The sequence below is a fragment of the Mustelus asterias genome, chromosome 7 (genome assembly GCF_964213995.1).
Source record: "Mustelus asterias chromosome 7, sMusAst1.hap1.1, whole genome shotgun sequence".
Lineage (NCBI taxonomy): Eukaryota > Metazoa > Chordata > Chondrichthyes > Carcharhiniformes > Triakidae > Mustelus > Mustelus asterias.
Genome location: NC_135807.1, coordinates 49736752 through 49762372, shown reverse-complemented (window position 1 = coordinate 49762372; position 25621 = coordinate 49736752). Strand labels below are relative to the sequence as shown.

Genomic DNA, 25621 nt, shown 5'->3' with positions numbered 1-25621 from the left:
AACCCAGGATCTCGACATTGCAGTATCTCTTTTCTCAGACCTTATGAAACTCATTTCTTTCATGAAGCTCATTACCTGTTTATTTGAACCTCTCCTTAACACAACTCTTGACTATTCAGCTTCATATCTCAACTTCACTAGCATTGTCATCCTTCTTTTCTTATATTATTTCCACATCTTCTAAAACTGACATTAAACAAGTGATTCCCCCCCCCCCCCCCCCCCACCACACTATCCTTCAAATTAAAATCCTGACTCCAAACTGACATTTTACATTCACAATTGTGATGGTACTGTACCTTTAAGAAATATGTTTTTCAGGAAACTTCTAAGGGGTATGTCTAAAGGTGCCAATTTGACTGAGAAAACATGCAACTCTGTGCTGTAAATCCAAGATAATTTATTTTAGCTAATAGGGTGTTTGTTTAATCTGAGTTAATGCATTTGTGTTTACTTGAGGTTTCAGAATAGGGTTTTGATTAGGTTGATTGATGTGGAAACAGAGAATGGGTAGAGCTAAGCTTGCAGGAGAGACAGGTTTTTAAAAAAAAGTCAGTTACTGCTGGGTTCTGAAAGAGCAAGAGATGTCTTTCTGTCTCTCTCTGTCCCTGGAGGCTGCTGTTTGGGGCTATCAGAAGACATGTCTCTCCCTCTCTCATACTACTTCAAGATGCACTCTCTCTAATTGGATTTATAGCCAGTTCAAACCCTGCTGGGTAAAGTCATTCGTTGTATTCTATGTGGCACCACTGATATCCTTAAAGACATTATTCTCTTGTGGTTTTATTCCTACCTGTCACCAATTGTCCTCAAATGATTTCTACTGCCATTCCCGCAAAGAGATTTATTTCTTGCTTCCTTCATATTCAGCAGCTATGTTATTATCCTTTAGAGTCATAGAGGTTTACAGCATGGAAACAGGCCCTTCGGCCCAACTTGTCCATGCCGCCCCTTTTTTTAACCCCTAAGCTAGTCCCAATTGCCCGCATTTGGCCCATATCCCCCTATACCCATCTTATCCATGTAACTGTTAAACGCTTTTTAAAAAACAAAATTGTACCTGCCTCTACTACTACCTTAGTTGATCAAATCACCCACACTGACTCATCTGAAGGTTGACTTGCCCCATGTTTGGGTCATTGTACTAGATTTCTTGGGATTTAGTGTTGCCAGTCACTTCAGTGGACAGACTTGGCATCTGCTATAACAAAAACAGAAAATGCTGGAAAATCTCATCAGGTCGGCACGGTAGCACAGTGGTTAGCACTGCTGCTTCACAGCTCCATGGTCCCGGGTTCGATTCCCAGCTCGGGTCACTGTCTGTGTGGAGTTTGCACATTCTCCTCGTGTTTGCGTGGGTTTCCTCCGGGTGCTCCGGTTTCCTCCCACAGTCCAAAGATGTGCGGGTTAGGTTGATTGGCCAGGTTAAAATTGCCCCTGAGATGCGTAGGTTAGAGGGATTAGCGGGTAAATATGTGGGGGTAGGGCCTGGGTGGGATTGTGGTCGGTGCAGACTCGATGGGCCGAATGGCCTCCTTCTGCACTGTAGGGTTTCTATGATTATTTTTTTACCTCTGGCAGCTTGTTCCAGACACTCATTACCCTCTGTGTGAAAAAATTGCCCCTCTGGACCCTTTTGTATCTCTCCCCTCTCACCTTAAACCTATACCCTCTAGTTTTAGACTTCTCTATCTTTGGGAAAAGATATTGATTATCTGATCAATGCCCCTCATTATTTTATAGACCTCTATAAGGTCACCCCTAAGCCTCCTACGCTCCAGAGAAAGAAGTCCCAATCTATCTAGCCTCTCCTTATAACTTAAACCATCAAGTCCCGGTAGCATCCTAGTAAATATTTTCGGCACTCGTTCTAGTTCAATAATATCCTTTCTATAATAGGATGACCAGAACTGTACACAGTATTCCAAGTGTAGCCTTACCAATGTCTTGTACAACTTCAACAAGACGTCCCAATTCCTGTATTCAATGTTCTGACCAATGAAACCAAGCATGCTGAATGCCTTCTTCACCACTCTGTCCACCTGTGACTCCACGTTTAAGGAGCTATGAACCTGTACCCCTAGATCTCTTTGTTCTATAACTCTCCCCAACGTCCTATCATTAACTGAGCAAGTGCCGCCCTGGTTCGATCGACCAAAATGCATCACCTCGCATTTATCTAAGTTAAACTCCATCTGCCATTCGCTAGCCCACTGGCCCAATTGATCAAGATCCTGTTGCATTCCTAGGTAACCTTCTTCACTGTCCACTATGCCACCAATCTTCATGTCATCTGCAAACTTACTAACCATGCCTCCTATATTCTCATCCAAAGCATTAATATAAATGACAAATAACAGTGGACCCAGCACTGATCCCTGAGGCACACCGCTGGTCACAGGTCTCCAGTTTGAAAAACTACCCTCTACAACCACCCTCTGTCTTCTGTCATCAAGCCAATTTTGTATCCATTTGACTACCTCACCCTGGATCCCATGAAAATTAATCTCATGCAACAGCCTACCATGTGGTACCTTGTCAAAAGCCTTGCAGACAACATCAACTGCACTGCCCTCATCTACCTTCTTGGTTACCCCTTCAAAAAACTCAATCAAATTTGTGAGACATGATTTTCCACTCAAAGCCATGCTGACTGTCCCGAATCAGTCCTTGCATCTCTAAATGCCTGTAGATCCTATCTCTCAAAATACTTTCTAACAACTTACCCACTACAGATGTGAGGCTCACTGGCCTGTATCTCAAGCATTTCCCTGCAGCCCTTCTTAAACAAAGGCACAATATTTGCCACCCTCCAATCTTCAGGCACCTCAACTGTGACTATCGATGATTCAAATATCTCTGCTAGGGGACCTGCTATTTCCTCTCACAGCCTCCCACAGTGTCCTGGGATACACTTCATCAGGTCCCGGGGATTTGTCTATCTTGATGCGCCTTAAGACGTCCAGCACCTTCTCCTCTGTAATATGCACACTCCTCAAGACATCACTATTTATTTCCCCTTTGGCAACATCATTTATAGGTATTACATTTCTTCTACATGAGCACTGTTTCTACTAACTCTATCGTTATGTAAAAACAAAACATGGTGGATGCTGGAAATTTTAAAATAAAATTAAAAAGTGCTGGAAAACATCAGCAAGTCTGTTAGCTTCTGTGGAGCGAGAAACAGGTTAACGCTTCAAGTTCAATATAACTCCTCTTCAGAAAGATCTTTATGTTACCACGATCGCCAGCCCCTTAACTAATGCAGATCTATTTTAGACGTGCAATCTTAGGCCATTTTCCTTGTTATCTAATTAGCCCCAAAAGCTTGATTTAAAAAAAATTTTTTTTTCCTTAGACTGTGCCTTCAGTTGCCTCTTTCTCCAGCTCGCTGTCCGCCCTCTCCCACAACTCCCACCAATTCCATTATATCTTGCTCAATGCCCACCTTTTTTTCCTCTTCACCATCTTTGTCACCTACTTTCTCTTAAATGAGATCTGCTGTGTAAATATATTGCTTTTAGATTTAAAGTAACAATTGGGCAAGAGGCTAAAGATCACTTTCTGATAAATATTAAAAATTTCAACAAAGAATCACCTCAAAATTTGTTTTCAAAATTGGTTCAATTTTCTTTTTACCCCCCAAGATAACTTTGCAATTCCATGATTCTCCTTTAATTGCCTCAGAAAACTTTATATAGAAATACAGTGGACAGATGCTTAAGGATGCAATAGCATGTGGTTTCATAGAGTGCACAGGAAACTTTTCCAGTTCTTACAAAGAACAAAGAACAGTACAGCACAGGAAACAGGCCCTTCGGCCCTCCAAGCCTGTGCCGCTCCTTGGTCCAACTAGACCATTCGTTTGTATCCCTCCATTCCCAGGCTGCTCATGTGACTATCCAGGTAAGTCTTAAACGATGCCAGCGTGTCTGCCTCCACCACCCTACTTGGCAGCACATTCCAGGCCCCCACCACTCTCTGTGTAAAAAACGTCCCTCTGATATCTGAGTTATACCTTACCCCTCTCACCTTGAGCCTGTGACCCCTCATGATCGTCACCTCTGACCTGGGAAAAAGCTTCCCACTGTTCACCCTATCTATACCCTTCATAATTTTGTACACCTCTATTAGGTCTCCCCTCATTCTCCGTCTTTCCAGGGAGAACAAGCCCAGTTTACCCAATCTCTCCTCATAGCTAAGACCCTCCATACCAGGCAACATCCTGGTAAACCTTCTCTGCTCTCTCTCTAAAGCCTCCACGTCCTTCTGGTAGTGCGGTGACCAGAACTGGACGCAGTACTCCAAATGTGGCCTAACCAGCGTTCCATACAGCTGCAACATCAGACTCCAGCTTTTATACTCTATACCCCATCCTATAAAGGCAAGCATACCATATGCCTTCTTCACCACCTTCTCCACCTGTGCTGCCACCTTCAAGGATTTGTGGACTTGCACACCTAGGTCCCTCTGTGTTTCTATACTCTTGATGGCTCTGCCATTTATTGTGTAACTCCCTCCTACATTAGTTCTTCCAAAATGCATCACTTCGCATTTATCTGGATTAAATTCCATCTGCCACTTCTCCGCCCAATTTTCCAGCCTATCTATATCCTGCTGTATTGTCCGACAATGTTCATCACTATTCGCAAGTCCAGCCATCTTCGTGTTATCCGCAAACTTGCTGATAACACCAGTTACACCTTCTTCCAAATCATTTATATATATCACAAACAGCAGAGGTCCCAGTTCAGAGCCCTGCGGAACACACTGGTCACAGACCTCCAGCCGGAAAAAGACCCTTCGACCGTTACCCTCTGTCTCCTGTGGCCAAGCCAGTTTTCTACCCATCTAGCCACCTCTCCTTGTATCCCATGAGCCTTAACCTTCTTAACCAACCTGCCCTGAGGGACTTTGTCAAATGCCTTACTGAAATCCATATAGACGACATCCACGGCCCTTCCTTCATCAACCGTTTTTGTCACTTCCTCAAAAAACTCCACCAAATTTGTAAGGCACGACCTCCCTCTTACAAAACCATGCTGTCTGTCACTAATGAGATTGTTCCGTTCTAAATGCGCATACATCCTGTCTCTAAGAATCCTCTCCAACAACTTCCCTACCACAGACGTCAAGGTCACCGGCCTATAATTACCCGGGTTATCCCTGCTACCCTTCTTAAATAACGGTACCACATTCCCTATCCTCCAATCCTCAGGGACCTCACCTGTGTCCAATGAAGAGACAAAGATTTCCGTCAGAGGCCCAGCAATTACATCTCTTGTCTCCCTGTGCAGTCCAGGATAGGTGCCATCAGGCCCTGGGGATTTGTCAGTTTTAATGTTGCCTAAAAAACCTAACACTTCCTCCCTTGTAATGGAGATTCTCTCTAACGGGTCAACACCTCCCTCTGAGACACTCCCAGTCAACAAGTCCCTCTCCTTTGTGAATACCGATGCAAAGTATTCATTTAGGATCTCCCCTATTCCCTTGGGTTCTAAGCATAATTCCCCTCCTTTGTCCCTGAGAGGTCCGACTTTTTCCCTGACAGCTCTTTTGTTCCTAACATATGAATAAAATGCCTTAGGATTCTCCTTAATCCTGTTTGCCAAGAACATTTTGTGACCTCTTTTTACCCTTCTAGTTACCCCTTTGAGTTCTTTTCTACTCTCTCTGTATTCTTCCAGAGCTTCATCTGTTTTCAGTTGCCTGGATCTAACGTACGCCTCTCTTTTCTTTTTGATCAGATCCTCAATTTCCCTGGTTGTCCACGGCTCTCGAATCCTACCTTTCCTATCCTTCCTTTTTACAGGCACATGCCTGTCCTGCAGCCTTATCAACTGTTCCTTAAAAGACTCCCACATGCCAGACGTGGACTTACCCCCGAACAGCCTCTCCCAATCAACGGCCACCAATTCCTGCCTAATCCGGCTATAGTTAGCCTTCCCCCAATTTAGCACCCTACCCTTAGGACAACACTCGTCCTTGTCCATTACTATCCTAAAGTTAACAGAGTTGTGGTCACTATTTGCCACATGTTCCCCTACCGAAACTTTGACGACCTGACCGGGCTCATTTCCCAGAACCAGATCCAATATAGCCCCCTCTCTAGTTGGGCTATCTGCATACTGTTCCAAAGAACCTTCCAGTACACATTTTACAAATTCCTCCCCGTCCAGACCCCCAGCCCTGAGCACTTTCCAGTCTATACCAGGGAAATTGAAGTCTCCCACTACAACAACCCTATTTTTTCTGCACATCTCCAGAATCTCCTGACATATCCGTTCCTCCACTTCCCGTGGGCTGTTGGGTGGCCTGTAGTATACCCCCAGCACAGTGATTGCACCTTTCCTGTTTCTGAGCTCCACCCACAGCAACTCATTACATGACCCCTCTAAATTGTCCACCCTCTGCACCACTATAATATGCTCCCTAACTAATACCGCTACTCCCCACCTTTTTTAGCCCCTCCTCTGTCTCGCCTAAAACACTTATACCCCGGAATATTCAGCTGTCAGTCCTGTCCTTCTTTTAATCATGTCTCCGTCACCGCAACCACATCCAAATTCCGTGTAAGCATTAGTTCGGGATTTTTTCGAAGCTCAAAAAAAAGTGATACAGTACGTTCAAATACACATGGAGACACTTGGCCTTTTGGTACTTTCACCTTTTGACAAAACTCTTGTATGCAGTATGGAGAAGGAAATTTAAATTGGGAAATAATTCTTTCAAAAGTATATTTCTTTATAATTTCCATAATTTAATTTTTCTTTTCCTTCATGTAATCCATTTTGAAGACCGTTCCAATACAGAAAGATTGTTTTCTCAATTAATTTAGTTTTATGTCTAATTCAAGACTAATATCTTCATTTCACAAAATCAGGACACCTAAAACACTGATTCATTGCGATCTGCCTTATGTATATATATGCACCAATAATTTAATAAGATAATTTAATGAAATAAACTCTGATGACTGGTCTGCACCCAAGATGTTAAGTTATTTTCTCTATGTCCATATGTTAATGACCTGCTGTGTATTTCCAGTATTTGGTGTAAAACAAAGTCCAGAATATATGCAAATTAATTTTCTCTTTCTTTTTACTAGTTTGTTGACAGTACCTTTAAGCCCAAAGATTCGAGCACTCAATCTCCACTGTAATCAAATCAGCAGAATTGAAGGCCTTAGCCAAGTATGGCAGTTGCGGCATCTTGATCTCTCCTCCAATCAGATTACTCATATTGAAGGATTGGAGACTTTGGTGGCCTTGCGTACACTAAATCTGTCCTGCAACTTAATAACCAAAGTAGAAGGTTTGTAGGTGACATTGCACTGAAATCATATGCAATACTCTTGATATTATACTGTTGGGATGTGCTGATTCTGCACTGCTTTACTTACTCAAGTGTTAACCTAAGTGTTGAATACAGTTTTGGGCACCCCATTGTAGAGTGAACATTTTTAGAAAATGGGAAAAGTGTAACAGGGATTAGTTAAGATATTGCAAGAAATGAGGGGTTACAGTTCAGAATAAATACTTGCGAAACTGGAGCTTTTCTTGCTGGAACTGAGAAAGTAGAGAGTTTGCCTTACAAAAGGCCTCCAATTTAGAAAGACTTATGATGTGTTAAATAGATATAGGTTATTACCAATGGATAGCTTTCTCAGAGCCAGTGCAGGCAGGATGTGCTAAATGGCCTCTTGTACTGTAAAGCTCAATGATTCGATCAGAAAATTCATCTATAATCTCCCTTCATTCTAATATGTTCTATAATGCATCTGTTATGGGTGCCATCTATTGTGTAGATATTGAATCTTCATATAAAGATTTATTAAAAAGTATATACAGTACTTACTATATCCATATATGAAATCTGTTGCCCCCATGGTACTTGGTTACCTGATTTCCAAGTAGCAGTTTTGTAACTGGGATTTCCAGTTTAAAAATTGCCATTATAGAAGGGTATTAAAACACAGACTTTAATTTATTTTATCAAAATGGTCTTTGTTCATACAGTACATAAACCTATTGACAATAACATTTAAAAACTATTATTGTTTTTTAGGACTTAATGGACTCATCAATTTAACGAGATTGAATTTATCGTACAATCGTATTACTGACTTAAGTGGTAAGTAGAAGTTCTCTTGCAATTTCTGATATGACTTTACTAGACAAATATATTGCTACTGTGCCAGGATGTTTAAGTTTATGTGAATTATATCTATTTACATTTGCCTACCTATTTCGCCAATCAATTTTGAAGTCAGTAATCTTGCTATCCTGCACATTGCTCTGCTTATCCTGGAAGATGCTCTAAAGTAAAGTTTATTTATTACTCACAAGTAAGGCTTACATTAACACTGCAGTGAAGTTACTGTGAAAATCCCTAGTCGCCACATTCCGGTGCTTGTTCGGGTCAATGCACCTAACCAGCACGTCTTTCGGACTGTGGGAGGAAACCGGAGCACCCGGAGGAAACCCACACAGACATGGGGAGAACGTGCAAACTCCACACAGTGACCCAAGCTGGGAATCAAACCTGGGTCCCTGGCGCTGTGAAGCAGCTGTGCCACTGTGCCACTATTGGAACATCCTTTGTGACTGTGACAAAGGGAAACTATCCCTCCTTGTCCTCTGTGTCCTGTCTGCAGACTTGGACACAGCAAACCACACCATCTACCTCGAATGCTTGTCTAGCTGGATGGAACTGCACTTCCATTCTTATCAATCTGATCGCAGTGTCACAACAACAGAAAACTGTGACTGAGTGAGATCTACTAACAACTTCTTCAAGTAACCACAGACTTATTGAATTGTTTAAAAAAAACCTGTCACAAATTAGTTGATGTCTGTTACTGTAAGTTGATTCAAGGTGGCAGTTCACAAACACCTACTCAAAGGCAATTAAGGAAGAGCAATAAATGCTGGCCCAGCCAGCTGCATCCACATCCCATGAATTAATAAAAAGAAAAATCCTGCTAACCTTGGTTAGGTGCATTGACCCGAACAGGCACCGAAGTGTGGCGATGAGAGGAATTTCACAGCAACTTCATTGCAGTATTAATGTAAGCCTTACTTGTGACTAATTAACTTTAACTTTACTGTCACTGACTTATGCACCTATACACCGAGGTCCCTCTGCTTCTGCACCTCCTTCAGAGTTTTATCCTTTATTATGTATTGTCTTCCCATATTTTTCTTGCTGAAGTTAATACTTCACATTTCTCCACATTGAACTTCATCTGCCATTTGTTTGCCCATTCCCCTAACTTGACTGTGTCCTGCACTATGTTCTACACTATCCTCCTCACAGTTCACACTGCTTCCAAGTGTGCTTTTGCTCTTCCAGTCTTCCTTGTAACCCCCTGTACAGCTGAGCCACCCACGATGCCATGGACTTGCCTCTGGCTGCGCTTCCCAGAGGAACCATCACTCTCTCAGTATTCAGAACTGTTTGGAGAGTGAGATACACTCAAGGAACTCCTGTGTTGCCTGTCTGTTCCTTTCTGGCTGCCTGGTGGACATGCATTCTTTCTCTCCCTGCAGAGTCTGCAAATAAACTTTTTGTCATCACTACTATTAATAATGATGTGGAGATGCTGGCGTTGGACTGGGATAGGCACAGTAAGAAGTCTCACAACACTAGGTTAAAGTCCAACAGGTTTATTTGGTAACTCGAGCTTTCGTAGTGCTGCCCCTTCATCAGGTGAGTCGAGGATTGGGTTCACAAACAGGGCGTATATAGACACACACTCAGTTTACAAGATAATGTTTGGAATGCGAATCTTAACAAATAATCAAGTCTTTACAGGTGCAGACAATGTGAGTGGAGAGGGGGTTAAGCACAGGTTAAAAAGGTGTAAATTGTATCAAGCCAGGACAGTTAGTGAGATTTTGCAAGCCCAGACAAGTCGTGGGGGTTCCAATAGTGTGACACGAACCCAAGGTCCCAGTTGAGGCTGTCCTCATGTGTGCGGAACTTGGCTGTCAGTTTCTGCTCAGCGATTCTACGTTGTGTGTCTTGAAGGCCGCCTTGGAGAATGCTTACCCGAAGATCAGAGGCTGAATGCCCTTGACTGCTGAAGTATTCCCCGACAGGAAGGGAACACTCCTGCCTGGTGATTGTCGAGCGGTGTCCATTCATCAGTTGTCGTAGCATCTGCATAGTCTTGTCAATGTACCATGCCTCGGGACATCCTTTCCTGCAGCGTATCATGTAGACAACATTGGCTGAGTCGCAAGAGTATGTACCGTGGATGGTGTTCTCACATGAGATGATGGCATCCATGTCGATCCAGCACGTCTTGCAGAGGTTGCTGTGGCAGGGTTGTGTGGTGTCGTCGTCACTTCTCCTGAAGGCTGGGTAGTTTGTTTGTAGAACAATTGTTTGCAACCATTATCTTGTGAATTGAGTCTGTGTCTATATTCGCTCTGTTTGTGAACCCAATCCTCCACTCACCTGATGAAGGGGCAGCGCTCGGAAAGCTCGTGCTACCAAATAAACCTGTTGGACTTTAACCTGGTGTTGTGAGACTTCTTATTGTACTATTAATAAACCTTACCAATACTGAAAAACTCTAATACTAAATGCACCTTATTAGTAGTAGTCAACTTTATTAAAAAAGAAAGATCAGGTTCACCAATTTAGTGCATCATTTAGGTAAGATAAATAGGAAATAAGCAGCAGCCAATCACCTACCTGCTTCCCTGTCATAGCCCACCTCAATTTTTCTTTCTGGCCACATGTTCTGAACCCACAGACTGGCTCCCGGTAGCGGTGGATTGTCCTGCTCTGCTCCCGCCATATCCACCACTCATCATGAAAAGTCCCTCACTCTCCATTCCGTTCGCTCTACTCTCACTATTTCCTGCCATTCACCAAGCTCTACACTCTTTTAGACCTCGTTCTGCTCTGTGTTTCTCACCAATCACCAGATGAAGCCTTATGCTCTCCACACTGTTTTAAACCCTGCTCCATCTAACACTCATCAAGCCTAACTTTACCGAATGAAAAAGCAGTAACAATATTCACCAATCAATCAACTCGGGGCTTTGCAGTGATGTCACGATTTTATTTTCCCTCCTACCTAAGTGCTTTCACTCTTCCCAGCCTCATCACAGTGATTTTCACCTGCTTCACACAGTTCCCGGCCAAAGGAAAATCCACTGAATTGGAATGCACCTTGACAGGCTAGTTTTTCTAGCAATGTACTTTTCTCATAGTCACAGAATATCCAAAAATACCAATATGGTGTAATAAATATGTTCAAGCAAGTAGCAGCTTGTTAATTCCAATTGCCTTCTGTACTTAATGGTGGTGAGACAAATGCTGACAAAATTGTGGCAAAAATGGAGACTGAATGCTCATGAGGAAGCATTCTCTCAGCTCGCTACATTGCCGACAATCTTGTTAAAATTATTCAGTAGTGATTTGCTGCAGTTTTATTCAATAGTAATAGTGCTATCCCTTTCAACCATCCGGCACATATAGTTGGAGAATTGCATATGGAACTTATAGCTTTGTTATCTGGCTTTTGAAATGAATGAAATATTAATTTTGAACTTTTGCCAGAATCTTTGGTGCATCACCCATTTATTTCGCTCATAAATCTGAAATCTTGTTGCTTTCTGGCTCTGGTATGCAACATTCTTTTTGGCTCATTCCCATAATTTTATCTCCATGACCTATTAAGTTTCCTTTCCTGTCACTCCCAATATTATGAAACTGGTTACCTTTAATGGATTTTAAGCCTCATTTTGGATTTCTCTTCTGTTTGTCTTCTTTTGAAACCTGCTTTTATTATAAGTCAGTATTTATGATTGTGCAGCAAACTATGTTTCCCATCTTTCTCTGAATGAATTCAGTGTGACTCTTCAAAACATTTTCCCTGCGCATCCTAATTTTAAATTCTGCCTCATTGTTATTCCCTTGCATGTGATACTTATTAGTCTAGGATCTTCTGGAACTCATGGAAACTGTCAGTGTCTTGATGTATGTAAAAGGTTACTATGCACTACTGCTAGTATTCTGCTTTCTACTTTGTCCTCCAGTGCAACTTTAGGATAGTGATGGAAAAGGATGAGTGGTGTCCCAAGGGTAAGGTGTTGGATTGGGGGAAGGCTAACTTTAGTGGGATTAGGCAGAAATTGGCAGCTCTTGATTGGGAGAGGTTGTTTGAGGGTAAATCCACATCTGGCATGTGGGAGTCTTTTAAGGAACAGTTGTTAGGGCTACAGGACAGGCATGTGCCTGTAAAAAAGGATAGGAAGGGTAGGATTCGAGAACCGTGGATAACCAGGGAAATTGAGGGACTGGTCAAAAAGAAAAGAGAGGCGTATGTTAGGTCCAGGCAGCTAAAAATGGAGGGAGCTCTGGAGGAGTACAAAGAAAGTAGGAAGGAACTCAAACGGGGAATTAGAAGGGCAAAAAGGGGTCACGAAATGTCCTTGGCAGACAGGATTAAGGAGAATCCCAAGGCATTTTATTCATACGTTAGGAACAAAAGGGTTGTCAGGGAAAAAATCGGACCCCTCCGGGACAAAAGTGGGGAATTATGCTTAGAGCCCAAAGAAGTAGGGGAGATCCTAAATGAATACTTTGCGTCGGTATTCACAAAGGAGAGGGATGTGTTGACTGGGACTGTCTCGGAGGGGAGTGTTGAACAGTTGGAGAAAATCTCCATTGCAAGGGAGGAAGTGTTAGGTTTGTTAGAGAATATAAAGACTGACAAATCCCCAGGGCCTGATGGAATCTGTCCAAGGCTGCTCAGGGAGACGAGAGATGAAATCGCTGGGCCTCTGACGCAAATCTTTGTCTCGTCACTGGACACAGGTGAGGTCCCAGAGGATTGGAGGATAGCTAATGTGGTCCCGTTATTTAAGAAGGGTAGGAAGGATAACCCGGGTAATTATAGGCCGGTGAGCTTGACGTCCGTGGTGGGGAAGTTGTTGGAGAAGATTCTTAGAGATAGGATGTATGCGCATTTAGAAAGGAATAAACACATTAACGATAGTCAGCATGGTTTTGTGAGAGGGAGGTCATGCCTCACTAACCTGGTGGAGGTTTTTGAAGAAGTGACCAGAATGGTTGACGAGGGAAGGGCCGTGGATGTCGTCTATATGGACTTTAGTAAAGCGTTTGACAAAGTCCCTCATGGTAGGCTGGTGAAAAAGGTTGGATCTCATGGGATAAAGGGGGAGGTGGCTAGATGGGTGGAGAACTGGCTTGGTCACAGAAGACAGAGGGTGGTAGTGGAAGGGTCTTTTTCCGGCTGGAGGCCTGTGACTAGTGGTGTTCCGCAGGGCTCTGTATTGGGACCTCTGCTGTTTGTGATTTATATAAACGATCTGGAAGAAGTTGTAACTGGGGTGATCAGTAAGTTTGCGGACGACACAAAATTGGCAGGACTTGCAGATAGTGAGGAGCATTGTCAGAAGCTACAGAAGGATATAGATAGGCTGGAAATTTGGGCAAAGAAATGGCAGATGGAATTCAATCCTGATAAATGCGAAGTGATGCATTTTGGTAGAAATAATGTAGGGAGGAGCTATACGATAAATGGCAGAACCATAAAGGGTGTAGATACGCAGAGGGACCTGGGTGTGCAAGTCCACAGATCCTTGAAGGTGACGTCACAGGTGGAGAAGGTGGTGAAGAAGGCATATGGCATGCTTGCCTTTATAGGACGGGGCATAGAGTATAAAAGTTGGGGTCTGATGTTGCAGATGTAAAAAAGTTGGTTCGGCCGCATTTGGAATACTGCGTCCAGTTCTGGTCACCACACTACCAGAAGGACATGGAGGCTTTGGAGAAAGTACAGAGTAGGTTTACCAGGATGTTACCTGGTATGGAGGGGCTTAGTTATGAGGAGAGATTGGGTAAACTGGGGTTGTTCTCCCTGGAAAGCTGGAGGATGAGGGGAGACTTAATAGAGGTGTATAAAAATTATGAAAGGCATAGATAGGGTGAACGATGGGAAGCTTTTCCCCAGGTCGGTGGTGACGTTCACGAGGGGGTCATAGGTTCAAGGTGAAGGCGGGGAGGTTTAACACAGATATGAGAAGGACATATTTTACACAGAGGGTGGTGGGGGCCTGGAATGCGCTGCCAGGCAAGGTGGTGGAGGCGGACACACTGGGAACGTTTAAGACTTATCTAGATAGCCATATGAACGGAGGGGGAATGGAGGGATACAAAAGAATGGTCTAGTTTGGACCAGGGAGCGGCACGGGCTTGGAGGGCCGAAGGGCCTGTTCCTGTGCTGTTTTGTTCTTTGTTAAAGCCTCTGTAGAGATTTGATTGTGTGCTTTTACCCTGGCCCACACTTCGATGCTCTAACCTCTGCAATCAGGAGGCAAAAACGCCGGTAATACTTTTCAGCCTAGAAAGTTTGCTCCCTGAAGACTCCTGCATAAGTTAGGCACATGGAATGATTTATGAAACTAAGAACAGATAGTGGTTGAAGAAGCATAAAGGATTGCCTGTGCAGATATGTAGAAAGAAACAAAGATTGCAGATCTGATTAATTGGAAAGCAGTTTTAAGTATATTAAAACAGCAAGGGCAAACTCACAATGCAACCATTTTCATTGTGCAGGCTAATAGAACTGACTGCCTCATTTAATTTACAAGAAGAGAAATAGACATCATTATCCATTTTACGGGATTGTAGGTAGAGGAAACATAGTGAGCTGTGGTTTATAATTTATGTCCTAAAAGTGGGCCGCCTTGTATATTCTGTCTCTTGAACTTTACATAGTTAATCCGTCTCTCACTGTTAAATTGGAGAACATTGGCTCATCCAGGACTTAGTGTTCAACAAGCAGTCTGACAGCACAGTGGAGAAGTTGAGAGAGATAATGGTGTGGTAGAGCTGGGTGCCATCAGCTTGCATGTAAAACATGACATTGTGTTTTTGAATAATGTTACCAAGATGCAAAAGTGTTGGCATAAAGATTGCAACAATTTAAGTTTTTATAATGTTAGTCTCTCTGTATATGTTGACATTGAAAAATACATGGGAGTAGGCAAGCAGTGCTGAATACTAGGATCTAATTATGCATGCAGTTGAATGGCAGGTTAAATAAATTCTAAGATCAGAAGGACCGCAGCACAGCAGATTAAGGGAACAAAGGAATAAAATGTTTTTTTAAAAATATTTTTTCATATAAACTAATGTTAGCTGACTGAGTTTGATCATACCTGCACAATTGGACCTGACTGAAATGTGAAGAAATGGTAAACAAAGAGCAGGAGGATAAATTAAACTGCAGGCAAGGAGGAAAAGCCAGTTTGGGCTGATCAAGAGAACCTTGGGTATATCGGGAGGAATAATGACACAGATTGTGGATGCATTTGGTAGTCATTTACCAAAAATCCTTGGATTCTGAAACTGTACCAAAGACTGGGAAACTGTCAATGTGGTATCTTTGTTCAAAAAGAAAAGGAGGCAAAATGCAGGAAACTACAGGCCAGTTAGTCTAACCTCAGTTATTGGAAAAATATTAGAATCGATTAGTAAGGAGAGAATAGCAGTGCATTTGGAAAGTCATGATCTGACCAATCGGAGTCAGCATGGTTTATGACAGGGAGATCATGTCTGACAAATTTCCCAGAGTTCTTTGAGGAGGTATCAACCAGAGTAGATAGAGGAGAACCAGTCGATGTTGTAGATTTGGATTTTCAAAAGGCATTCGATAAGGTGCCACACAAAAGGCTACTATGCAAGATGCTCATGGTGTTGGAGGTAATATTCTGGCATGGATAGAAGATTGGCTGACTAACAGGACACAGTGAGTGGCGATAAGGGGGTTTTGCTCAGGTTGGAGGGCAGTAACCAGTATGCCACAGGGATCAGTGTTGGGACCGCAGCTCTTTACAACATATATTAATGATTTGGAGAAAGGAACAGAGTGCACTGTGGCCAAATTTGTGGATGATACAGAGGTGGGATGGAAGACGGGTTGTAATGAGGTTATAAATTGTTTACAGAGATATATTGACATGTGAAGTGAATGGGCAAAAAGTTTGCAAATGGAATTCAATGTTGGAAAATGTGAGATTGTTCATTGGAAAAAAGAATGAGAAGGGTAGGCTAGCATTTATTGCCCATCCCTAATTGCCTTTGAGAAGTTGGTGATGAGCTTTATTGAACCACTGCAGTTCATGCATTATCGGTATATTCATGGTGCTATTAGAGAGGGTGTTTCACGATTTTGAAGGCACAATGATGTAATTTCAAGTCCGGATGGAGTATGGCTTGGAGTGGAACTTCCAGGTGATGGTGTTCCCATGCGTCTGCCGCCCTTGCCCTCCTAGCTAGTTATGGTCATGGGTTTGGAAGGTGCTGCAAGGAGCCTTGGTGAGTTCTGGCAGTGCATTTGTAGATGATACACACTGCTGCTACTGTTCATCAGTGGTGGGGGGAATGAATGTGAATGGGATGCTGATCAAGCAGGCTACTTTGTCCTTGATGGTGTTGAGCTTCTTGAGTGTTGTTGAAGCTGTACTCATCCAGGCAGATGCTGCCAGAGATACTGAACATTTCCTGTATTTTCTGTTTTTACTCTTAGATTTGTGTTGTCTTTTTGCTGTGGGTGTGTGGAGGAACAAATCGGTTCAATGAATCATCACTCTTAAGATGCATATTTATGTCAAATTTTTAAAAAACTTTCATTAGCTACCAACTGGATTTAATATTTGTTGTTGTTGAATTCAGTTTTCCTTTCATCTCCTGAAGGGATTGAATCCTTGCTGGTGTACTGTTTCACAGCCTCCAGCCATTCTCCATAGATCTGTGTGCTTTGATAGTGTCTGTCAGCAAGCTTTTAGGTGACAGCAGCCTGCTGACATTGCAATTGTCAAAGTTCTTCCTTGTATTTTCAACTTGAGCAGCTGGATAATAAGATGATCAGATATAGGAATCATGGCTAACACTTCCCTTACTGGGTCGAGGATTGGCAAATGGTTTTCGATACAGATAAGTGTGAGGTGTTGCATTTTGGAAAGTTAAACCAGAGGAGAAGCCAAAAGAGAAAACACTGGAAAATCTCAGCAGGTTTGGCAGCATCTGTAAGGAGAGAAAAGAGCTGATGTTTCGAGTCCAGATGACTCTTTGTCAAAGCTAAAAGGCATAGAAAGTGGGAGATATTTATACCGCAGGGGGAGGGAATGAAAGATGAATCACAGCCATAGAAACCAGGGGAAAAGACTTCTAATTGCTGTCCACAGAGAGAAAAAGGGTGTGAATGGCCAAACGGCAGAGAAGCTGTGACAGATGAGGCAGATGAGGATGGGGGGTGGGGGGGGGGGGGGGGGGGGCGGTGGAGACAGGTAGAATGTAGAAAAGGGGAAGTTGGGGGGAGAAAAGGTACGGGAAGGGGGCAAGAGCGGGGGGGAATGAAAAATGAAGAAAAACAATAAAGAAATAAAAGATAGAGAACAGTAAAAAATTAGGGGTCAAGGTGGGGTAGAGCAAATCATCTGAAGTGTTGAATTCAATATTGAGACCGGAAGGCTGTAAAGTGCCTCGCCGGAAGATGAGATGCTGTTCTTCCAGTTTGCATTGAGCTTCACTGGAACTTTGCAGCAGGCTAAGGACAGACATGTGGGTGTGGGAGCAGGATCGTGTGTTAAAATGGCAAGCAACCGGAAGGTCAGGGTCCTGATTGCGCACAGACTGAAGATGGTCAGCAAAGCGATCACCCAGTCTACACTCGGTCTCTCCAATATAGAGGAGACCACATTGGGAGCAGCGAATGCAATACATCAAATTGAAAGAGGTGCAAGTGAAACGCTGCTTAACCTGGAATGAATGTTTTGGATCTTGAATGGTAAACATAGAAGAGGTAAAAGGACAGGTGTTACACCTTCTGCGATTGCATGGGAAGGTGCCATGAGTGACAGGAGAGGTGTTGGGTATAGTGGAGGAGTGGACTGGGTTATCCTGGAGGGAATGGTCTTTGCGGAATGCTGACAGAGTGAGTGAAGGGAAGGTGTGTTTGGTGGTGGCATCACGCTGGAGATGGCAAAAATGGCGAAGGATTATGCTTTGCATGCAGAGGCTGGTGGGGTGAAATGTGAGAACAAGGGGGACTCTATCCTTGGTCTGGGAGGGAGGGGAGAGGGTGAGGGTCGTGGCGTAGGAGATGGAGTGCATGCTGTTGAGGGCCCTGTCAAAAACTGTAGATGGGAATCCACAGTTGAGGAAAAAGGAGCACATATTAGAAGCACCACTTTGGAAAGTGGCATCATCGGAACAAATGCAACAGAGGCGAAGGAGCTGAGAGAAAGGGATGGAGTCCTTACGGGATGTGAGGTGTGAAGAGCTATAGTCCAGATAGCTGTGGGAGTCAGTGGGCTTGTAATGGATATTGTTAGATAGTCTATTGCCGGAAATGGAGACAGAAAGGTCAAGGAAGGGAAGGGAAGTGACTGAGATGGACCAATTGAAGGCGATGGAGGGGTGGACACTGGAAGTAAAGTTGATGAATTTTTTGAGGTCTGGACGAGAGCATGAAGCGGCACCAAAATAGTCATCGATGTACCGGTTAAGGAGTTGTGGGAGGGGACCTGGGTAGGCCTGGAACAAGGAATGTTCCAGACACCCCATAAAAAGACAAGCGTAGCTAGGACCTATGCGGATACCCATTGCTACTCCTTTGCCTTGGAGAAAGTGGGATGAGTTAAAGGAGAAGTTGTTGAGAGATAGAACGAGTTCAGCCAGGCAGAGGAGAGTGGTGGTGGGTGGGAATTGTTCAGGCCCCTTTTCAAGAAAGAAGCGAAGAGTTCTCAGGCCGTCTTGGTGTGGGATGGAGGTGTAGAGAGAACCAGGGTAGAAATTATACGGTTATTGGTAGGACCCGGGGGAAGTGTTGAGGAACAGAGGGACCTAGGAGTACATAGTTCATTGAAAGCAGCATCACAGGTGGACAGGGTGGTGAAGAAGGCATTTAGCATACTGGCCTTCATCAGTCAGGATATTGAGTATAGGAGTTGGGGCATTATCTTACAGTTGTATAATTTGTTGGTGAGGCTGCACTTGGAGTTTTGTGAACAGTTTTGGTCACCCTATTATAGGAAAGATAGTGATAAACTGGAAGGAGTGCAAAAAAATTTAATGGGCTTGAATTATAGGGAGAGGTTGGCCAGGCTAGGACCTATTCCTTAGAACGTAGGAGAATGAGGTGTATAAAATAATGAAGGGCATAGATAGGATGAAAGCATATTGTCTTTTTCCCAGGGAAGGGGAATTAAAAACTAGAGAGTGAAGATTTAATGTGAGAGGGGACAGCTTTAAAGGGACCTGAGGAGCAACCTTTTCACACAGAGGGTGTTGCGTATATGGAATGAGCTGCCAGAGAAAGTAGTTGAGACAAGTACAATAGTGACAGTTAAAAATCATTTGGATAAGTACATGGATAGGAAAGGATTAGAGGGATATGGGCCAAACATGGACAATTGGGACTCGCTGGAAGGGCACCATGGTCGGCATGGACTGGTTGGGCCGAAGGGCCTGTTTCCATGCTCTCTGTGGGCCCGATTTTACCATTGCGTCGCGCCCGTTTTCGGGTGCAAAAACGTGGTAAAGTCGGGTGTGAGGCCATTAATGTGGCCCACGTCCGCGCAGATTGCCACTTTACCGAAACCCAGGCGCAACGGCGATTTAAATGTATTTGCATGCATTAAAATTGAATTAATGAACTGCCCGCCCAGCTTAATCAGCATTTCCCCCTTTACCACCGCGTGCGCGGTTCAGAGCTCCGATCGTTTCGGGCGCGCTAAGCCCCACCCACACCGTGAATGGGACCCGCGATGTTTTTTTCAGGCTGAGTGCGTATCGGGGCGCCTGAGAGCAGATTTCCAAGTCGGATCTGCATTACGCCCAGATTCAGCACTTAGATTGAAAATGTTAAAATCGGGCTCTGTGACTCTATAACTCAGGAATTTAGACCAAGTGTAGTGATCCTACCGGCACCTTGACTGAGATGAGCAAACTTTGGGATGGGACATGGAACTCTTTTTGAGTAGCTTGGTGATAATATAGGCACTCAGTGCTTTGTGCATTTAATGAATATGAATGTTATAAACTGGCTGTTCATTGGGATCTTTTATTTGCATAAATTAGCATATTTCCAATTAATTCAAATTTCATGCAATAAATGAATTAAATAAAACTCTCCTTAGGCTTGCCGAGTAAGATCGCTGAATATATTTGTTGCTACTGCTTGGCCCAACTTGCAGATGATAATGTAAGATTGAACTGACCTAATTTATCATGCTATTTCATATAGTGAGAGAGGTACATCCAATAGCATAGTGGTTATGGACTGAATTTTACCGGTTGGGTAGATGGCTGGATGCCAGATGGAAATGTGTAATAGCGCCTTTACATATTTAAATTGTGGTGGACAGTCTGCTCAAGTCTTGTCCCACCATTGATTAAATTATTTGACAATGCGACGTGGTGGGGTGACCAGACTGCTGTGGTTCTCTGTGATTTTACCACCCCTCCCACATGTACTTTCATTCCTCCCCCCCCCCCCCCCCCCCCGCCCCGGGGACAGGTAAAATTCTGCCCCATGTTACTGCACAAGTAATCCAGAAGCCAGGCAAAAGTACTTAATTGAGCTAAAAACTCATTATTTTAGTTTGACAAACGCAGTTTTAAAAGAAAATCAGCAATGTGACCAATGAAGTAGTATTTGCAGATAGTGAATTAGAAAATTAAGAGAGGTGTCTGATCCAATTTTGTCCATTTTACACAATCCCTAAAGGTGAGGTCCCAAAAGAATGATCAGCATATGGAATAGACATCTGTAAAAACGAATGGAAGAGAAACTCTGAAAACTTAAGAAGTAATTGAATGCTCAAATAGAGAGGAATGGTGGGAGGGTTGCAGAGGGTGGGTCAGACTTTAGGATCTTTCCAATAGGTAAATTAAGATAGCAATGGCTTTCCTGGTTGGTAACCATCTTGTGTTGTATACCTCTAACATTACGGTCTCAGCTGGTCTACGCATGTAAGGGTAACACTTATCAAGCTTTTGCTATTCTATTTCCTTCACCACCGTCTATGAATATTTTTTGTTACTATCACTGTTGAATCTGTCACTATTGAATGCAACCATTTCACTTTACATGCCATCGGCACAGATCTTCCGTTCTCTGGGAGGTCACATCCTGGAGGGACCCTAGAAGATGCACTGGAGGAGTTCCCTGAAATTCCCTTTGTCTGCACTGGAAATACCTAGGAAGTTTACTCTTCTGATGGGCAATTACCTGTACCTAGAACCACTCAATACTCCAATTTAAATCATAGACTTTGGATGGTTTCCATTCTCTTAGCAGAATAGTTACCGAGGAAAAATTAGAAGGATTAAAATCACTTCTAACTCGTGAGTAACTGTGAAAATGGAATTCCCCCATCCACTGACTCCGAAACCACCTTTGCTGAACGTTCTAGCTCCTCACCCACTACCGCGCACACTTCTCTCCTGTCAAATTGGTTGGGACCTTTAAACTCACTGATTGATGGCAGCTCGTTCCATAAAAAGGGAGTGAGGCTTCACGTTCCCCAACATTGCTACACTGGGAGGAGTTTGGAGCTGCTGGGCTAAAACGTTTCTCACCAGGCTCAGGTCGGAAGATCAGGAAAGAAATGTGCAGCTCCCAACTAAAAAGGATAAAACGATGATTGCTACTCCTTGGAAGTTCTGGGCCATTAATTCAGCTTTTCAAGGTAGTTGATGATGTTGCATACTTAGCTCTGAAATCATGTTGCTCTGTCTTTTTACTTAAAGTTTCTTTAAGTGAAGCAAATTGATTAAAAGTTACTGAAGGCATTTAAGAACATTTTACGCTTGCGTTTTGCCATTTATGATTATGAAAACACCTATTTGCCCACTTTGTCAACCACACCCTAAACCTCTCTCTCCCAGTTCTCCGAGAAACTTTATCTTCATTTTGTTTACCTAACCCATGTAACTATCATTCTCAATCCACTCCTCCAACACTAATGACCCACAAGACATTCTCCTATCGTTTCCCTCCCTGACCCACCTCTTTTCCTACTACTGCTATATATGGTCTTGCAACCCATGTCTTACTAACTTGGAATATCTTTCCTACTATTTCTTGCGACCTCCTGGAATTCAGTCAAAAGTGGATTAATTCAAATGTTCAATGATAATCGAATCCACTAAGTTCGTAAGTTCATAAGATATAGAACATAGAACATTACAGCGCAGAACAGGCCCTTCGGCCCACGATGTTGCACCGACCAGTTAAAAAAAAAACTGTGACCCTCCAACCTAAACCAATTTCTTTTCGTCCATGAACCTATCTACGGATCTCTTAAACGCCCCCAAACTAGGCGCATTTACTACTGATGCTGGCAGGGCATTCCAATCCCTCACCACCCTCTGGGTAAAGAACCTACCCCTGACATCGGTTCTATAACTACCCCCCCTCAATTTAAAGCCATGCCCCCTCGTGCTGGATTTCTCCATCAGAGGAAAAAGGCTATCACTATCCACCCTATCTAAACCTCTAATCATCTTATATGTTTCAATAAGATCCCCTCTTAGCCGCCGCCTTTCCAGCGAAAACAATCCCAAATCCCTCAGCCTCTCCTCATAGGATCTCCCCTCCATACCAGGCAACATCCTGGTAAACCTCCTCTGCACCCTCTCCAAAGCCTCCACATCCTTCCTGTAATGTGGGGACCAGAACTGCACACAGTACTCCAAGTGCGGCCGCACCAGAGTTGTGTACAGTTGCAACATAACGCTACGACTCCTAAATTCAATCCCCCTACCAATAAACGCCAAGACACCATATGCCTTCTTAACAACCTTATCTACTTGATTCCCAACTTTCAGGGATCTATGCACACATACACCTAGATCCCTCTGCTCCTCCACACTATTCAAAGTCCTCCCGTTAGCCCTATACTCAACACATCTGTTATTCCTACCAAAGTGAATTACCTCACACTTCTCCGCATTAAACTCCATCCGCCACCTCTCGGCCCAACTTTGCAACCTGTCTAAGTCTTCCTGCAAACTACGACACCCTTCCTCACTGTCTACCACACCACCGACTTTGGTGTCATCAGCAAATTTGCTAATCCACCCAACTATACCCTCATCCAGATCATTAATAAATATTACAAACAGCAGTGGCCCCAAAACAGATCCCTGAGGTACACCACTTGTAACCGCACTCCATGATGAATATTTACTATCAACCACCACCCTCTGTTTCCTATCCGCTAGCCAATTCCTGATCCAATTTCCTAGATCACCCCCAATCCCATACATCTGCATTTTCTGCAGAAGCCTACCATGGTGAACCTTATCAAACGCCTTACTAAAATCCATATATACCACGTCCACTGCCTTGCCCCCATCCACCTCCTTGGTCACTTTCTCAAAAAACTCAATAAGGTTAGTAAGGCACGACCTACCTGCCACAAAACCATGCTGACTATCACCTATCAATTCATTACTCTCCAAATAACTATAAATCCTATCCCTTATAATTTTTTCCAACATCTTGCCGACAACAGAAGTGAGACTCACCGGTCTATAATTCCCGGGGAAGTCTCTGTTCCCCTTCTTAAACAATGGGACAACATTCGCTAACCTCCAATCTTCTGGTACTATACCAGAGGCCAACGACGACCTGAAGATCAGAGCCAGAGGCTCTGCAATCACTTCTCTTGCCTCCCAGAGAATCCTTGGATAAATCCCATCCGGACCAGGGGATTTATCTATTTTCAGACCCTCCAGAATATCCTGCACATCCTCCTTATCAACTGTAATACTGTCTATTCTACTCCCTTGCAACCCAGTGTCCTCCTCAGCTATATTCATGTCCCCTTGCGTGAACACCGAAGAGAAATATTGGTTCAATGCTTCACCAATCTCCTCCGGTTCCACACATAACTTCCCTCTGCCATCTATAACTGGCCCTAAACTTGCCCTAACCAACCTTCTGTTCTTGACATACCTATAGAACGCCTTAGGATTCTCTTTAACCCTATCCGCCAAAGTCTTCTCATGTCCCCTTTTAGCCCTTCTAAGCTCGCTCTTCAACTCCCTCTTAGCCAATCTAAAGCTTTCTAGTGCACTACCCGAGTGCTCACGTCTCATCCGAACATAAGCCTCCTTTTTCTTTTTAACCAACAAAGAAACTTTTTTGGTGCACCACGGTTCCCTAGCCCTACCAATTCCTCCTTGCCTGACAGGGACATACCTATCACAGACTCGCAGTAGCTGCTCCTTGAAAAAACTCCACATGTCGGACGTTCCCAGTCCCTGTAATCTCCTAGTCCAACCTATGTTTCCTAATTCTCTCCTAGTAGCCTCATAATTACCCTTCCCCCAGCTAAAACCACTGGCCCGAGGTTCATGCCTATCCCTTTCCATCACTAAGGTGAACGTAACCGAATTGTGGTCACTATCACCAAAATGCACACCAACTTCCAAGTCTAGCACCTGGTCTGGCTCATTTCCCAGCACCAGATCCAATATAGCCTCACCTCTAGTTGGCCTGTCTACATACTGAGTCAAAAAACCTTCCTGCACGCTTTGAACAAAAACTGACCCCTCTAACGAGCTAGAGCTATAACAATTCCAGTCAATATTAGTCAAGTTAAAATCCCCCATAACAATTGCCCTATTACTTTCACTCCTAAGCAGGATTGACTCCGCAATCCTTTCCTCAACCTCTCTAGAACTTTTAGGAGGTCTATAAAAGACTCCCAACAGGGTGACCTCTCCTCTCCTATTTCTAATCTCCGCCCATACTACCTCAACAGATAAGTCCTCATCAAACCTCCTCTCTGACACTGTGATACAATCTCTGACCAATAATGCTACCCCTCCCCCTCTTCTACCTCCTTCCCTACTTCGACTAAAACATTTGAACCCCGGGACCTGCAGCATCCATTCCTGCCCCTGCTCTATCCATGTCTCTGAAATAGCCACAACATCGAAGTCCCAGGTACTGATCCACGCTGCAAGTTCACCCACTTTATTGCGAATACTCCTGGCATTGAAGTATACACATTTCAAACCCTGCTCCACCCCACCTCTGCAATGCCGTGCATTGCAGTCCCCATCCATGCATCCCTCACTTTCAGCCCCACTACTCAGGATCCCTCCCCCCCCCCGAATCAGTTTAAACCTCCCTGCATGGCCTTAGCAAATTTACCCCCCAGGATATTGGTCCCCTTCTGATTAAGGTGTAGACCATCCTTCTCATAGAGGTCACACCTTCCCCAGTACGAGCCCCAATTGCTTAAGTACCTGAACCCCTCCCTCCTGCACCATCCCCTCAGCCATGAATTCAAACCTTCCCTCTCCCTATTCCTCTCTAAACTATCCCGTGGTACAGGCAAGAGTCCAGAGATAACCACTCTGTCAGTCTTGGCCTTTAGTTTCCACCCCAACTCCATAAATCCCTGCCTAATATCCCCTTCCCCTATCCTCCCTATGTCGTGTGTCCCCACATGTACAATAACTTGTGGTTTATCTCCCTCCCCCCTAAGAGTCCTGAATACCCTGTCAGACACATCCCGGACCCCAGCCCCTGGTAGGCAACACACCA

The 25621-nt window shown here is 43.8% G+C and overlaps 1 protein-coding gene across 1 annotated transcript in view; it reads left to right on the top strand.

Annotated features, from left to right (window-relative positions):
* The window catches only part of lrrcc1 (leucine rich repeat and coiled-coil centrosomal protein 1), a 160825-nt gene that overhangs the window by 13071 nt on the left and 122133 nt on the right, over positions 1-25621 (top strand). The window contains exons 3-4 of the mRNA XM_078217047.1: positions 7112-7317; positions 8071-8136. Of these exons, the coding sequence (XP_078073173.1) occupies positions 7112-7317; positions 8071-8136 (272 nt within the window). The remainder of the gene's footprint in view (positions 1-7111; positions 7318-8070; positions 8137-25621) is intronic.